The sequence below is a fragment of the Tachysurus fulvidraco genome, chromosome 19 (genome assembly GCF_022655615.1).
Source record: "Tachysurus fulvidraco isolate hzauxx_2018 chromosome 19, HZAU_PFXX_2.0, whole genome shotgun sequence".
Taxonomy (NCBI): Eukaryota; Metazoa; Chordata; class Actinopteri; order Siluriformes; family Bagridae; genus Tachysurus; species Tachysurus fulvidraco.
In genome coordinates this window covers 14,180,042-14,196,810 of record NC_062536.1, presented here as the reverse complement: position 1 = coordinate 14,196,810, position 16,769 = coordinate 14,180,042, and the positions used below count along the sequence as shown (strand labels likewise).

The window sequence follows — 16,769 nt, the reverse complement described above, 5'->3', positions numbered from 1 at the left end:
AACAACACGCCGTGCCATCTGATTTGTTCTTAATTAAGTCTTCTATTGTTTTTCCAACAAGAAAATGATCCAAAGCACACCTCCAGGTTGTGTAAGAGATTTCTATGAATGAAGGAGATTGAGGGTGTGTTACAGCAGATGACCTGGCTTCCACAGTCACCAGAATTAAGCCCAACTGAAAAGAGTGGGGAAAAATGTACCATGAAGCTTAAAATGTACATTTAACTCGACTCATTCATTTGTAACATTACTGGACTGCAGAATGAAGGAAAATGAGCCTAAAAGTGCTTAGAATATGTAGAAAATCCTTCAAAAGTGTTTAAAAAGCATTTCAGGTGATTGCATTATGAAGCTGGTCGAAAGAATGGCAAGGATTGTCAAGCAAAGCAGCTGTCAAGGCAAAGAAATGCAATGTAAAGAATCAAAAATAAAAGATTGACTCTTGACTCTTCTTATTTCACGTGCGTTACTTTATAGCTTTCATGACTTCACGAATATTAGAAACGTAATCAAAAAAAAATTTGGCATGTCCATCTTTACTGAACATTCAAAATGACATGTCAAGCGGAATGAACCATGAACTACAACATTTGCCAAAGATAAGTTCACTTTTACAGGTAAATAAAGGGTTTTAATGAAAAAGGTAAAAACTAAGGGTTTAGTTTGTGTAAACTAAAGTATTTTCATGCATAAACATCCGTCCGTCTCTAAAATCCACAGTAAAGTTTAGCTGCAGCACACATGCCATAACATAAAAACCCAGTTTGACTAGAACCTCAACTGCTGCTTATTCCTGGCCTCATCTATCTTTATACTTCTTCACTTTATGAATGAGTCATCCCTGCTGCCTGAAGGTGACGAATCACCATGCAGATACAGATCTATTTATTTCTTTTTCCAGTCTTCTTCATTCAACATTACGTCAAACCATGTTTAATGTCAGAAGGACGATCTTCCCTGTGAAGATCTGAGAATCTGGTGAGGTTCATGATCTAGTTTTTAAACTTCATGATTAAGGAAACAAATTATTGCATGGAAATGTACGTGGCAAATTCAATTAAACAAATTCAAAAGATTTTAAAAAATGCACCCTTAAAGTCTTACCTTCTACAATCTTTCCAGACTGTTCTGCTGCTCCACCAGGTAAGACTTTGGCCACATATGCTCCAATCTCCCCGTCACTGCCTGGAACCTCTTTACCCCCGATTATGCGAATGCCCAGTCCGTTGCCTGCAGGCCCATTGCAAAGACCTTAAATTAAAAGGAATCTGATTTTGACTTTCAAGCAAACTAATTAGAATCACAAAAAAACATACTGCTAATATATAGTAGGGTTTTTATACTTCACTTGAGATACATTTTACTCTTAATTGAATTTCCAAGGAAAAAACCTTACTCCTTTTATTCCTATTTAGATATTCAAATGGCTGGATATATAAAAACTTTAATAGCTCCAACTTATTTCATTTGCATTTTTAGTTTAAAGCATCCATTCAAATTCCTTAATGAAGAAAAAAAAACTATCACAATATAGCTCAATGTGTCATTTGCTGTGAGCTTCTTAATTGAATCCAAATTTTGACCATTTTATTATAAAAGGAAAATAACTTTCACTAAAGTACATTTTTGGCTGGATTCTTAATACATGTAGAATTATAATAAGACTATAATTTCTCACGATTTTTACACCACAATTGATATTTTGAGATTGCCAAATGAAGACCTTGTTTGTAATTAGGGGAATAATCTGATAGTAATGTGCATTTCATGCCACTTTGGGCTATGATGACTAACGAGGAAAGAGGAAATGTGCCACCTTCCTGGCATGCCATGAAATATCTGCCCAGATCCAATATCTAGGCATGTATACTGTGCATTTACATTGTTACAAACTGCATGTTGGACTAATTACAAGCGAATGAAGATGCTAACTGGGAAGTATTGTACATGAAAGGGTTCCTTGTTATATGAGTTTCAGCACAAAACTTCTTAACTTAACTTTTCATGTTATTTGCATCATAAAAAAATGGCCAGAAAGTATTTAATACTTAATACTTTTTGTCTTTCATGATATCTGCATGTAAGCCTCAGCTAGCCTCAGTATGCATCAGCTCCATGTCCTTACCATGAAAGGAAAGCATATTATCATTGTCTAAATTGTCTATATTTTCAGCATATCATGTTCCTCCCATGTATCGGAATAGCCTATGTGTTTATGAGTACAACTTGAAACATTTTTATTAACTGGGCTTATTTATTTGTAATAGATTTATAGCCAGGTAATTAGGTATTGGAGTTTGTTTCATTGTTTCATGTGCATATTAATCTAATACGTTTTATATGTTTGACGTTCCTTTTTCTTAATATGTACATTTATGCATAAATACATTGTTAAATAATATGCGCTCATTTTCATTAGTGTTTGTCATTTCTGCATGAATTATTCAAATACAGCGAGAGCTATCCAGTGAGTACTGATATTAGTAATTTACCTGACACACTGCGGTCTTTAGGATCCCTTTGAAGCTTTATTCTTGAATGGGAAAATGGGTACTGCTGGGACTTCATCTGCGCCATATTAAATAAGCACAAGCAGTTTCACACAGAGACACTTTAGAGTTTCTACTACAGAAATACTGTGATTAGTACTAGGTCAAAATTAATAAATGCATTCGTATTTTCGGCTCATTGCTGCACTAGAGGAACAAAGAGTGCATGTTCTCTAAAATGTTCTTTTCTCATAATGTGACTGACACTTTAAGTGTATAGGAAATGCCTTGAATTTTTTTTCTTCGATACAAGAATATGTACTGGACTTATGTGTTGTATGTGTGTATGTGTTTGTATGTTGAGTTATTCTTGACCTGTCTCCAGTCCAGGCCCTGTCCATCCTCTCGTGGTTTATCAAACCAGTCAGTCTCCTCCCGACGGAGATGGTATGCTTTAGAAAAATCAGATTAGAATCAACCCAATTAAAAACTGCTTGCCGGTTTATAAATCAGAACCCTAGCCTAAGGCATAAGGGTCAACATAAACACTGGTGACATGTTTTTTTAGTCAAGGTACTATTAATCTTTCCAAACATGCAAACGCAGGATATCGTGCAGTGGGGAATATCCATGGTTTTTATGCCAGCAAAAATTGGGGACATAATAAATAAACCAAAAATGAAGATGGCAAATTTCCAAATTTGGACAAGTCTTTGTCTAATTCTGCCCAGAATTAATGACAGAAAAATTAGAGCTATATTAATGTCTCAAAAGAATATGGAAAAATATTTTCTTCAGAAGTGGCACATATATTTCTGTACCATCTACGATGTTGTCCAGAAACAAAGTATTTAGAATTTTGACACCCTTGAGCAAAAAAGAAGAATGAAATCAACATTACAAACAACTGCTGCATCTCAATTCACATTCTAACCATTCTAAATAGAAGCCAAGGTCAGACTTGGTGTGTCAAAATTGTAGAATGTTGAAATGAGTACCACAAAAGTGATATGGCCCAAGTCTCCTTGTATGAGAGAGAAGGAGAGAAGGAATGTAGGTAGGTAGGATGCATTTTAGATAGGTGTAAATAAAACATGGACAAATAAATAAAGAAAATGGTCATTTAAATTATATTGTATTAATTATGCAGTATAAAGTATAATAAATGAAGCTGAAAGGCCACAATGAGTTTTGCAACAGCTTCCTTCTCTTCTCTTACATGCTATGTTTGTATATCCCAGTACATGTGTACTCTTTTGATACACACTCACATACCTCTTCATAAAAAGAGTACATAGTTTTAGTACAGAGTATATAGTATAAGTATCTGGATGCATTGTATAAGAATAGGGATGCAAAAAAATGATTGCTAGAAGGTAGTGGTCCATGAAATTTTGTGATAAATGATGGCAGCAAGAATTCTGCTTAGTATGTTCAGCTCTGATATATAACTGTCAACTAAATTTACATTACATTTAATATAAGTCTAATATTAATCTTGAATTCTTGTATTATATTAATCTAAATAATATGTATTGTTGTATCAAAATGAATATAAATGTATATTACATTTTATGTATTATGTCTCTTATGTACTGTATATATATATATATATATATATATATATATATATATATATATATATATATATATATATATATATATATACATATATGCTGAAACATGCAGAAAATGCTGAAAATGTTCTGCATGGAGTAATGTTCAAGAATCTCTCCAGGTGTGTGAAACATGCAGCTTAACCAAATATAAATTATGTGAGTATTAATAATTTGAAAGCCGTAATTAGCCTAAAAAACAAACAGACAACAAAAAACATTTTATATATAGCAACAAAATTATTTCTGCTTTTTACACGGCATGCCATAATTATAAAAGTGTTTCTCTCATGAAGTAACAAAAACAGATATAACTATATAACTACAGATATAACCTGATCCTTTGGAACTTTCACAGTCAGACGTACCATGATATGAAAATTAATATTTGTAAACTATTTAACAAAACAATGTTTATAAAATATAGAGCTAGTTGTGTAGCCTGTTGTGTAGCCTAGAAAATTGGGATATGTTTAATAGAGATGAACATGCAACACAAACTTAAACTATACTCGCTGATACACTACTGCACATACAGTATTAATGTGTGCTTATCATACTCCCTGTATTTTGTTATGGAGATGAATTTTCAGTCAATACAGTGGACTATGGGCTTATGGGTGATTAGGAGTTGGGTGGTCATGGTACAGTGCGTAGGGCTTTGGCATTGGTTGTTAGAGGGCGGGTAAATGGTGGGTGTTAGAAGGGAGGGATAGGGGAGCTGAAAGCTAAGGTGGTCATACTCTACCGTCTGTGACATTTTCATGTGTGTTTCCTGGATCGTCTCTGTTCAGACCCACCAGGGATTCACTTAGTGCTGTAACCAAGGCAAATGCATTTACTTCCATATGAAACATATGATGCATTCATCATATGGTATTAAGTGAGAGGAGAAATGTCCATTATCACTGCGTTTGACAACATTAACATACAAATAATGTAATCATTGGTGTAGTATATTGTGTAAATGGTATCATTTATCAAGTATTTAGCATGGCATGCAGAGGTGTGTAGATCCTCAAGCAAGCAAGCAAGCAGAAAAGTTTATTCAAACAAAAGGAAAACACATGCAATCCATTTATTTATTATTGTAAGAGCACAACACATGCATGCAATCAAAAAACGTAGGTCATTTAAACAAAAGTTCAACAGAAAATTCCCATGCTGTCAAATTAAGCACATTTAAGCTCAAAATATCTATATTTTCAGATATGAACAGGCTATAAAATGAAAGGAAATAAATAAAACTCAAATCTAGTAATTCAATATAACAGGCACAACAATACACCTAACACTAGCAACCAAGGCCATCAAAAAAAAAAAGAGAATGAAAAGTTTGTTCTATAGAAGCCTTTATTATCGCCACATATACTTTACAGCACAGTGGAATACTTTTCTTCACATACAACAACTGAGGAGATTGGGGTCAGAGTGCAGGGGCAGCTATGATACAGCGCCCCTGGAGCAGGGATTGTTGAGGGCCTTGCTCAAGGGGCCAGCAATGGCAGCTTGGCTGTGCTGGGCCTTGAACCCCGATCCTCCGATCAACAACCCAGAGCCTTAACCAGTTGAGCCACCACTGCCCTATCTATGATACATCTTTTGTTTTACGATTTTATTAACCAGAAAAATGAAATCTATCAATATGCTGTTAATTATTAGCTTCTATTAAGAATTGCTATTATTATTATTATTATTATTATTGTTGTTGTTGTTATTTCGGATTACTTTCATTATACCTAAGATATATATTATTTATTTGTTTCAAAATAATTTGCTTGACACAAAATGCCCTACAACCTATGCCCCACTATTGCCCCACTGTCAATGGTGACAGAACAGCTGAACATGACAGACAGACTTTAAATCTAATCTAATATTATTCATTCACTCTAAATATTATAGTGCATCTTATTTTTTATTTTTAAGATTACAAATACAGTGCAGCATTAGTTCCTCTGAAAGTATTATATATTTTATTATTCTCTTTGTGAAAATTACTTTATACGGTGTATGCTAGAGTAAAGCTAGAGTATTATAGATGATTGTAAGGCTAGACAACAATTCCTTATATTATATCCTCAAATTGTATAATATATAGATATAATGTCTTTTATTCATGCATTTTTATAGAGTACAAAATAATTATATATGGTATAATCATTCTGTATATACTATGGAACAAAATAGGTGGGCAGCAGACAGATGAAATATAAAGCTTTCATATTTATATCCAAAAAAATAAAATAAGAAAATTAAATGAATAAAAGCAGAAAGAAAAGATCTTTAATAGGCTTTAACATAGATACTTGAATAATATTCAGGAAAACAAAGTGCAGATGGTAGCCAAAGTAAATTGAAGCAAATGGGAAGGATCTGGTATAAAAATTACCTTCACTATCAGACATTGTGCCCTGCAGGTCATCTATGAGCATATAGCTGCGTCCTCTAGTAGGGTCCTCCCTGAGGTGCTGCTGCTGAGGATCCTGAAGAGAGAGACATGACCCAAACTGGTCACGGGAGTCGGCGGATATAGGCGGGAGCGGACCTGCAGATGCCCGTGCCATACCCATCGGCTGACCCACCGGACTCAGTGGGCTCTCTTCCTCAGAGTTTTGTGCCACAATTGGGATTCGCCCGCGCCCACCCTGACCAATAGGCAAGCTGGTAGGCTTTGTCCTACCTGATGGTGCCTGATAGGCAGCAGTCTCTGAGGAAGTGTCACCCTCTGATTTGAGCCTCAAGGAGGAGCTAGAGATGTCCCGTTTGATAGACAGATCCAGGCCATACATAGACGTAGGCCTAGAAGAAGGCCGGGAGCGGCTCCCACTTGGATAAGCAGAGTCCTCTCCCAGAGTTGACCTTACACCAGAACTCAAGTTAAGACTCTGGCCTAAGTTAAGTGAACCAGCCAAATTGACCCCTAGAGTTGAGCCCAGGTACTTTTGCTGCTCTGCAATATTCTTACGAAGCCCAAAAGTGATTTCATCCTGTAATAATCTGCTTGATCTTGGTGAAGCACCACTAGATCCCAAGTAGCTACTATAATCTGTGTCTAACCCCCTACTATCCTGGATAGAGTATTTTCCAACGTTGCTTGTACTTTTCTGTTTCTGGTAGAGCAAGGACGTTGGAAGCTGTTTAGCTGCCTGCTTTTCCAAAGTTAATCTACTTATGCTGTACTTCTCTGTCTTGGGGAAAGCCCTATAGCCTCCACTAGTTACACCTGTGTTAGAAGTATAATGATGTGAGAGGCTAGCTAATTGCTCTAAGCTCTCAGTCCCTCCTGTGCTCCTTCTAAACTCCTGCTTCAATTGCTGCTTTAGAAGCTTCAACTCATATGGTTCTTCCATTGGGTCCTCATCATCTTGAGACTTTCCATAGGAATGAAGTCTTGAGGAACTGGCAAGGTAATCAGTGCCAACATCTGCTGCTGTGCGTCTCAGCAGGCACTCTGCTTTGGCGAGTTCCCTCTCAGCAATTCCATAACTGGTAGATGAGAGACCAGCTGTGCTCTTGCTAAGCTCAGTTGCATCTTCTAGGAGCAGGTAACTTCTGGGTGTTTGGTGATGTTGATCTAAGTCAGCATAGAAAGAGTCTGCAGACACATTGGACATGGGACTTCCTGCCATGCTGCCTCCACGGTCTTCCAGGCCATGCAGATCAAGGTGATTGCCATACTTTCCTCCCAAATAGGATGAGTTTTCATAGTTGGTGGACACTTTGGTGGCATCAAGTTCAGACAAAAGTGCAGCTTGTTGTCTTGCTTTTTGCTGTAGTAGTAGCATCTGGTGGTAGCTTTGCTGCTGTGAAGCAGTGAGAGAGGGTACAGAAGAATAAATGGATTGGGACTGGAAGGGCTGTTGAGCCTGGTACAGGGACTGCTGATATTGTGGGTAATGATACTGGGAGTATTTGCCATACTCATATTTAGTCTGTGGAGGAACAAACTCATCTAGTTCTGATTGCGGAGCAGTGTGAGGTCTTTCAAGTTCAAGTCCGCTTACTTCCTCTCTGCCATCACTTCTTCTTGTCTCTCGTATATTGCTCACTTCACTGTCAGACATGTAGTCACGGTCCTCTGCAACACTTTGCAGATATGCCCTTTCCCTTTTTTCTCTTTCCTTGAGCAAAGCATCTTTCCTTCTGTTGATCCCCATCTCCAGATAACGCAGTTTAGCATCAATCTCTTTCTCTTCTTCGTCCAATTCAGCCTGTTTTTTACGGAGTTTAGAGGATTCCCGTTCTACTAAATCCAGTTCACGGTCAATATCCTGCAAGATTTTTGCCCTTGCCATGTTGGAGCTTCGACAAAGGCGGCGACGGGCAGAGGCAGTGCTGTATGCCGTCTGGCCAGCATTGCCAGTCTCCTCTTCTGAAGGTGGGTTAGGAAGGGTTCGCTTCACTTTCTTTTGAGTACCAGTGGGAGTGCTATTTGGAGATCCTTTACCCTGCCATAGAAAAAAGCAATACAAATTTTATTATATAACATACATGTACCAAACATCTTCAAAGTAAGCAGGGAGAAAGCAAGCTAATGGTATTTGGTCCTTGTTGTTTCATTAGTGTTTCATCAGGAGGGAAATTAAAAAAATTTTAGAATAGAAAAATAGATTTCTATTTTTCTGTATTTCTAAAGAGAAGTAAACTCACAGCATTAGCAACAATTAGGCATTAACTAAACAGATATATTACACAAGATTAGCTGATAATGGACACTATTCTATTATAATATGTCCTACAGAACTTCATTAAGATTAGTATGTCTAACCTTAAATGTTAAATGTAAAAAGTATACTCACAGAGTAACCCTCAGAATATTGGAAGTTGGTTGCTCTCTCTTCTGAAGTAGGACTCATAGGTTTTGGGTCAGACAGTGACCGCTGCATGACTTTTCCCCTTGGACTTCCAGGGACCACTTTGGATGGATCTGCACAACATATTTTCTGTGGGCTGGTGTCTCCGCTTGATTTTTCATAGGAAACAAATTCAAGGGATTTACTAGGGGACATACAAGGAGATACTGGTGAATAAAGGACTTTGGGGGATTTGGGGGGAACAGGAGAAACCTGTAGACAGGAGTTGTCTGTTTTGAGATGTGGAGACTGGCTAATTTCTAAAGGAGTGGGGCGTCTCTTAGGAGAGGAAGTTCTATCAGCGTTAGGAAAATCAATTCTAGTGTCCGTCTGCACAGTGTGTCCTTTAAGTGTTCCTGAGGAATCTGTCTGTACAGAAATTTCGGTAAGTGCCTGCACTGAAACTCCACAACTATCACCAGAACTGTATTTACCACCTCGAGGTCTGCTACGTCTGCCACGTGTGGGAAACTCCCACTCATCTTGGTCTTCATCATCTGTTTGTACACAACTATCTACACTCTTCTTGACATTCTTCTTTTTTCTTCCTGTAGAGTAAGCTTTCTCTGTATTGTCTTCTTCATCAGTCTGACATCCACTGTCCATCTTTTTGTCTGTCCCTACAATTTGACCAAGTGTCTGCTCTTGGATCTCACCTGGATACATTTGTCTATACTTTTGCTCCTCTAGTTGCAGCCTCAGCTGCTCTTGGAGTCTCTGAATCTGTTCCAGTTGTTCCTGTTGCTGAGCATATGTCTCTTTTTGCATCATGAGGTGAGCTTGCCTCTCTTCCTCTTGTTGATACAGGATTTGCTGCTTCATGACCTGGAGTTCCTCTAGCTCCTTCTGAACTTGAAGTTGCTCCTGCTCCCGAAAGCGCTGAATTTCTTGCCTTTCCCATTCTAGTTCCTCAGCAAGACGTTGCTGTTTTATCTTCTCCAGCTCAAGAAGCTCACGTTCCATCTGATACTTTTCATCACCTGGAATCATGGGTGAAGAGAGAGCTTCTAGTGATGCCGCAATTGCCTCTAGCGAGGCATCTGTGTAGTCCATTGATGCTGCTGTGGTTATCATTGGAGCTTTCTCTGTTTGACCACTAGAGAAAATATCCTTAGAAACACTAATCTCCAGATTCAAAGGCATGTCTTCTTCCTCTGCTGTAGTCACAGCAATAGTGGAAAAGAAACTTTGTGATCTAGTGAGTGGTTGATTTTGCAGATTTGATAATGATGGCATTGTGTCACTAGTATGCATGCCTGAAAGGGAGTTGTACGTTGTACTAAAAATTGATCCAGGCTGTGTAGTTATAGCATATGTAGAAGGAACTGGTGCTGCTACGGAAGAATAAACCACACCATTTGAAGATCTCAGAACACTAGAACTTCCAAAGTGAGTTCCAACAGCAACAGTTATTCTGGCTTGGGAGTATTGTGGGAGTGTAACTCCAGTAAATACACCTGTAGCTTTGCTTGAGTAATCCACAGCTTCACCTGTTAAAAGTTCATATTGTAAATAATAAGCTTACACAATGTTTACACCATGTTTTGGTAAATACAGTAATCCCAAACCATGCCCAAATTAGTTAAATGCAAAATTTGTTTTTGCAAGATTTCAGGAAATGCAAAGCACATAGAGTGGCATGCAGACATAAACACTGCAAAATAAATAAATAAATAAAACAAACAAAAAAAAAAATGAAAAAAGAAAATACAACCATGCAAGTCCAAAAATAAAAACAGAAATGGAGCACAGTTTAAACTGCAAAAATAGGTCTCAGATGGGAATGAGTAAAGCTAACTCAAAATGGCATCGCTGAGAAAGATCTGCAACATCGCACTGACCTGCTATAGACATTTTTCCAGATGTAAGGTCTACAGCACCCTCCATTTCCCTGTTGTAGTCAAACCTATTCTTACTTTTGTACAGGAAGAGGCCAGCTTCTGCCAAATTTGTGTCAGACATGGAAGGCTTGATTCCACCAAGTCCTCTCATGCCATAGGGAGAGCGATCATATTGGTAGTGGTCATCTCTGTAGCCAAAACGATCCTCTGGCAGTGGAGCTGAGGGTTGCTGAGTGGCACAGCTACCAGCAAATGGAAACTTGTACACTACATCACAACACACTGCCCGTCTTCCTGCTGTTAGGTCTACTGGCTTGCCATCATCCTCTGTGATCACTGTTGTAACCACTTCTGATGACCGATCTACAGACACCATAGTCTGTACTGGTTTAACTGTTGTGAGGTCAACTACACAAGATTCACAAGTTTCAAGTTGAGGTGGAATACTTGTGTAAACAATATTGTTTGCAATTGTAGGGGCTGTTGTAACAGGAACACAATGTGATTTGCCTAGAGCTGTGGAAAGATTTATTGGTTTTTCTGGCTGAGAATCAACAGGACGATAAATAATTTGGGAAACAGGTTCAAAGGATTTAGCTGTTGTTAGTTGTAGAGGCAATGAAGTGGCATGAGAAAGATTATTGTTGGCATATGCTATAGTAGCTGTACAAGTAACGATGGACATGCTGTCCACTGATGAAGTATCAGTGCTCAAGTTTATTACAGATGACTGGACTGCACTTTTCTGTCGCCCATCAGCCAGGAAGGACTGCCGTTGTGACTCTGATGATGACAGATCTATACCTTTCATGCAAATCTCTGCATTTGATTTTGGAGTGCACAGATCAACAATCACTCCAGAATGATAAGCATGTCCATTCTGTACTGCTACTGGCACTGCTGGGACTGCTGGTATACCAAAAGCTCTTGGAGTTGTAAGTGGAGGAGGTGTTTTTCCATGCATAACAGACACTGTTGTTCTTTGGACTTCAGTAGTTACTACCTGGACATCAACATTTTGAGTTACAGATGAGGGCTGTGCAGCTGAAATTGCCTCAAAGACATGACTCATGCTTGAAATGACCGTTTGTGGATCACATATTTCTTGCCTTTCTATGGATTCTGTTACTTTTGTGAAAGCTAATGGTACTCTGGTTATTTGTGGCTGTGGTGGCAATTGTGTTTGTGGCTGTGATTGAAAATCAAACTGTAAATGTTTGCTAGGTGATGAGGGACCAGAACTTGGGGCTTGGGTTGTCACACCCTCTATGGGTGAACCAGGTTGGGATGGCAGAGTTATAACCACATAAGTATCATATAATGACTTCCCAAACCTAGGAGATGTAGGGGTTTTTATTGGTGATGTAGGCCCTGTTTTTATCTCAGATGCAGGACTCAGATTCAACACACCATCTTCACTGCTTGTTGGAAGTATGCTTGGTCTGACAGGAGAATAAATGAAAGAAAGTGGTTGGGCATTTGACATGGGTTTTGGAGCTATTGGTGGCTTGACTGTCTCCACTGGTCTATGGGTGAATGCCAGGCCTGCAGGGATTGTGGATGGCTTTGGGGGGACAGGAGGAGGAGCATGTGGCTTGTTATTTGGTGCCATAGAGTGTCTCATTTGTGCATTTGGACCTGTACTTGGAATACCAGCTACAACAGTTTTTTGTGGAACCTGAGGTGGAATCTTTTTAGGATAAAGAGCAGGCTTAGGTAGAGTTGGTGGTGGCAGAGGAGGGGGAGCAGGAATATCTGGTTTTTCCTGAGACACTGTTCTACGTAGAGCTACTGGCTTGGGAGGGACAGGTGGGGCAGTTGATATTACACTGGGTACTGTTGGAGCATATTGTGGTACAGTGGGTAAAGGTGATGTCACTGGAACAGAAGGTCTAGAAACTATACTAGGAGTCTGAGTAGGTGAAGAAGTCTCTTGAGCCAATGTTGAAGTCTTTGACAAATCGACAATGCCAGGCTGGTCTGTAGGTTCCGTCATGGGGGCCTGTGATGACACTGGCTGTGATGTTGATTCTGCCCTTGATGAAATGGAATCCATGACAGGCTCTGAAGCTGGCATTGAAACCGAAGGTTTAGTTCTTTCCTGAGGTAACTTGACAGCAAATGATGTTGACTCAGTCACTGCAACAGGGGCAGAAGCTGCTGTAAAAACTGGAACTGTTTTATCGTCCTGATTTTGATCTGCAGTGCTCTCTTCACCAGATTCCTCTTCCCCTGAGGAGCACTGAGTCACTGTAAGATCCGGAATAGAGAGAATTCTTCTTTGAGGAAAAGTCCCTGTTTCAGCAGAGGTAGTAACGTCTATTTCCTGTGCTTTGTCACTCAAATCAGAAATTGTTTGTGTTGGGCTGGTGCCTGGTGTCAGGACTGCTCTCTGTTTTTTCATAAGTTCCTCATAGGCTTCTTCTGCATTTAACAGTGGCTTCCCATCCTTCCCAAACTGGCCAGAAATGCTTGTGGAGATGGTCTCTTGCCTTGTAACAGGTGTGTCTTTGGTACAAGAAAAGACATCATCTTCAGTTGTATCTATTGTGTGGAATTCTTTCACTGTGTTATTTTCTTTTAGCTGTTGCTCTTTAAGCATCATCTCTTTCTTCATCTGCATCATATCCTCATATACTTCATCTGGTGATCTAAGTTTTCTTGCTTTCTCAGGTAAAGAATTTTTTTGATCTTGTTCTTTCTCTACATGTGTTTCGTCAACCAGTGACTCATAGGCATAATCTTCAATTAGCATTCCACCATATAGAGACTCTTTTCCAGGTGGAATATCCTCTATAGTTGGAGACTTTGTTCTGAGCATTACCTCCTCATAAGTGCCATGTGAAGTGTGCAAAGGCTGATTTTCCATGATTTCCCTGGATTGGTTATTAGCATGTTGATCATCTGTTGGAGAATACAAAGAGACAGATGTTGGCAGATGATATACTTTTTGAACAGCAGCAATCTTCTCTGGAAGAATCTCAAACCCTTCTGGCTCAGATTCCATGCTTGGGGAGAAATCCGAACAGGAGGATCTACGGAATTCCTCCATCTCTGCTTCTTGCCGCTGCTCCTCTGTTGGAGAAGCATCTTCAATTGGTGAAAGGTTGCTTGGTGGAGTCTTTGGTCGCTCTCGCCTTCTCTGTGCTCGTATTTCCTCTTTATCTTTCTTTGATTTCTTACTGGAATTCTTTTGCTTCTCCTGTTCTTTTAAGAGCTCTTCTTCCTCACGCAATTCATCTTCTTCTGATGAATCTTCAATGGTAGGTAGCATTTGGCCTGGCTGCCGGTGCTTGGCTTTCCTGTGCTGTTTACCTTCACCATTGCTTTTAATATGGCTTGGACTGCTGCTATCACTGTCTTCATCAAGAGAAGATAGTGAGGTTGGAGAAGTGCCTGGAGTAAAACTAGATGCATGTAAGCTTGAGGAACCCTCCCCTCTAGACCGGTCATCAGGGGAATCTGTAAGGCTTTCAGGTTCACCATCATCTGAAGCCTGACGAACAGTGGCCACAGTGTTGAGCTCAATTGTTTTGAAATGGCGAATCCCAGCACCATTGTCTTCGGATGTCTGCTCCCTTTTACTTAGTTCCTCAATTTTAGCCACAGAAATTATACTTTTGTAGTCTACTTCTTCTTCAGGGTTAATACTACTGTTTTTGACAAGACCCCTTGCCTTGCCTGACTCTTTCTTCTTGATGTCCTTCTTTACATCTTCTTCTAGTATATTATTTTCCTGATCAAGTGTTTTTTGTTTAGTAAGGTTCTCAACAGATGGTGATACATCCTCATGAGTATTTATTGCCATAATCTCTTTATCTGCTGACCCTGCACTATCCCTTCCAATATCTTTTACTTCACCTGGTTTATTTTCATTCTCAATGAGAGGTGAAGATTCTCCCTCACTACTGTCCTCCAGAAAATTCTGTTTAAGCTCTGTTGGCACAAGTAGCTTTTTCCTCACTTTTTTAGGGCCTACATCATCATTCACTTCTTCTTGAGCATTTCTGTAAATGTCTTCCTCTGAGGTGAGTTTTGGAGACTCCTCTGGGGACACCTCCAGTTGGCATGCGGTGATGGCTGACTCACATTGTGATTGATCTTTAGTGGATGTTGCTTGTGCTTCAAGTATCGGAAGAACAGAACTCTCTAACTTGGCCAAATCTGAAGGACTTGTTAGGCTATTCTCTTGACTGACACTTTCTTTGTTTTTAGGTTTTATTAGAATCTCTTTGTCTTCCCCAGGCTTAGCAGCATCTTCTTTTTTCTGCAAGCAAAAAAAAGTTAACAATGAAACCAGAATACAAAATAATGTTACAAAAGTAGGTTTCTGCAAATCAAATTGAGATTTACATTAATCTAACATTTTTCTCTACCGGTTATTATTCCACATACAGATACCTGTCCGAACTTCTCAATATCTTTAGGTTTTATAAATGACTTTGTCCAATCTTGATTTCTCTCTTGAGAGCATGGAGATTGTACTTCCTCAGATGAACTTTCTTTGCTTTGTTTACTAGCTACAAGAGATGGGAGACTGGGTTTTTCTACAGGTTGTAAGGTACAATATGCCTTGTAACTATTAGATTGAATGTTTAGGATTTCCTTATTAGGTACTGAGCCAGCCTTTACTCTCTGTTGACCATTAGCTATTTCATTTTCTTCATCCGGCATTGCAAAAAAGAAATCTTGGGCTAGTGTTACAGGCTGTTCATTTGATTTGATTATTTTTTTTAATTGCATCTCATAATTTATATCAACTTCAGGAAATTGAGGTACTTGTGTTCTCTGGTTTGATAAAACAGCTTCTGAAGCATTTATTGAGGTTGTATTCAAGGTATGTTTTATTTTTTCGTCTTCAGGAACGTCTCTACTTTCAGGAAATTCCTGATCTATTACTGCATCGGGTGTATCATTCTTTTTAACCACACATTCATTGACAGTCTGAAGACTGTCAATGTTGGATGTTACTGTTTTTTCCATTGAAACACTTTTGCCATTTTGCACTTTCTTAGCTTCAGTAAGAGAAGATGTCACTTCTAATTGAATGTCATGCTCCACCGGTTCACTTTTTTCTACTTTCTCAGAGTGTTGCTTGTCATGTACACTTTCTATTAGGGCAGTTTCTTCTGAAGGCTCGACCATTGGCTGTGTATTCACTGACAACATATCATCTCTTTCTGTCATTTTTGAGGCTGCACAAATCTCATCTATTTGGGATCTATTATCATAATTTTTGTTGAAAGTCTTCAGTTCAACTATACCTTCCACTTCATTATGTTGTTGAACGTTTTCCTTTTTAGTATTATCAATAATGCTTATGTTGTTACCTGCTGAAAATGTGTCAGATTCTTCTACTTCAGTAGGATTTGCCTGATTCTGATGTGTAAGTTTTTCTATCCTAAAATGTTCTGTTTCTAGTTTATTTTGCAGTGTCTTCTTGTTATCTTTACCAGCAGAAAATTCAACAGCTACATTAGGTATAAGGGATTCAATTGTTTGATTTTTTGGTAAGTCCTCTGCTCCCTTTACATTATTCTCAGTAGCACCCTCTGTCATTTCATGAATATTTCTATCGGTATCATGTGCAAGTTCATCTACTATATCTGGTTTTGTTTTTAGTTCTGATTTTATCAGATCATTGGTAGATAGGAAAGTAGGGTTGCCATATCCTCGAGAAGCTTGAGTTTCAATTTTTGATTTTTGCTCAAATTTAGATTCTTCTCCTGACTGTTTCAATTTGCTGTGATCAAGATCTTTTGCCTCTATTTTATTATTCTGTGCTTCAGACCTTCCTGAATATACAAATCCAATTTCAGGGGGAGAAATCTTCGTTGTTTTTATTTCTAATGCATACTCATTCTCTAAAAATTCCCCTTTTGTGATACCATTCTTGGCTTCATTATTGTCTTTTAAATTTGCTTTGGTCACTTGTAATCTGTCTTCCCTAATCTCAGCCTTGTTATC

General features: G+C 38.7%; 1 protein-coding gene across 11 annotated transcripts in view; it reads right to left on the bottom strand.

Annotated features, from left to right (window-relative positions):
- pcloa (piccolo presynaptic cytomatrix protein a) overlaps positions 1-16,769 on the bottom strand; it is a 57,014-nt gene that overhangs the window by 22,240 nt on the left and 18,005 nt on the right. For 8 of the 11 annotated variants that reach the window (XM_047804133.1, XM_047804134.1, XM_047804135.1 and 5 more), the window contains exons 5-11: positions 10,803-15,069; positions 8,908-10,451; positions 6,498-8,556; positions 4,854-4,922; positions 2,865-2,941; positions 2,493-2,568; positions 1,105-1,251 (exon numbers count right to left, since the gene is read on the bottom strand). In XM_047804133.1, coding sequence (XP_047660089.1) covers positions 1,105-1,251; positions 2,493-2,568; positions 2,865-2,941; positions 4,854-4,922; positions 6,498-8,556; positions 8,908-10,451; positions 10,803-15,069 — 8,239 coding nt within the window. The remainder of the gene's footprint in view (positions 1-1,104; positions 1,252-2,492; positions 2,569-2,864; positions 2,942-4,853; positions 4,923-6,497; positions 8,557-8,907; positions 10,452-10,802; positions 15,070-16,769) is intronic. The other 3 variants (XM_047804126.1, XM_047804136.1, XM_047804129.1) reach the window with 3 other exon arrangements.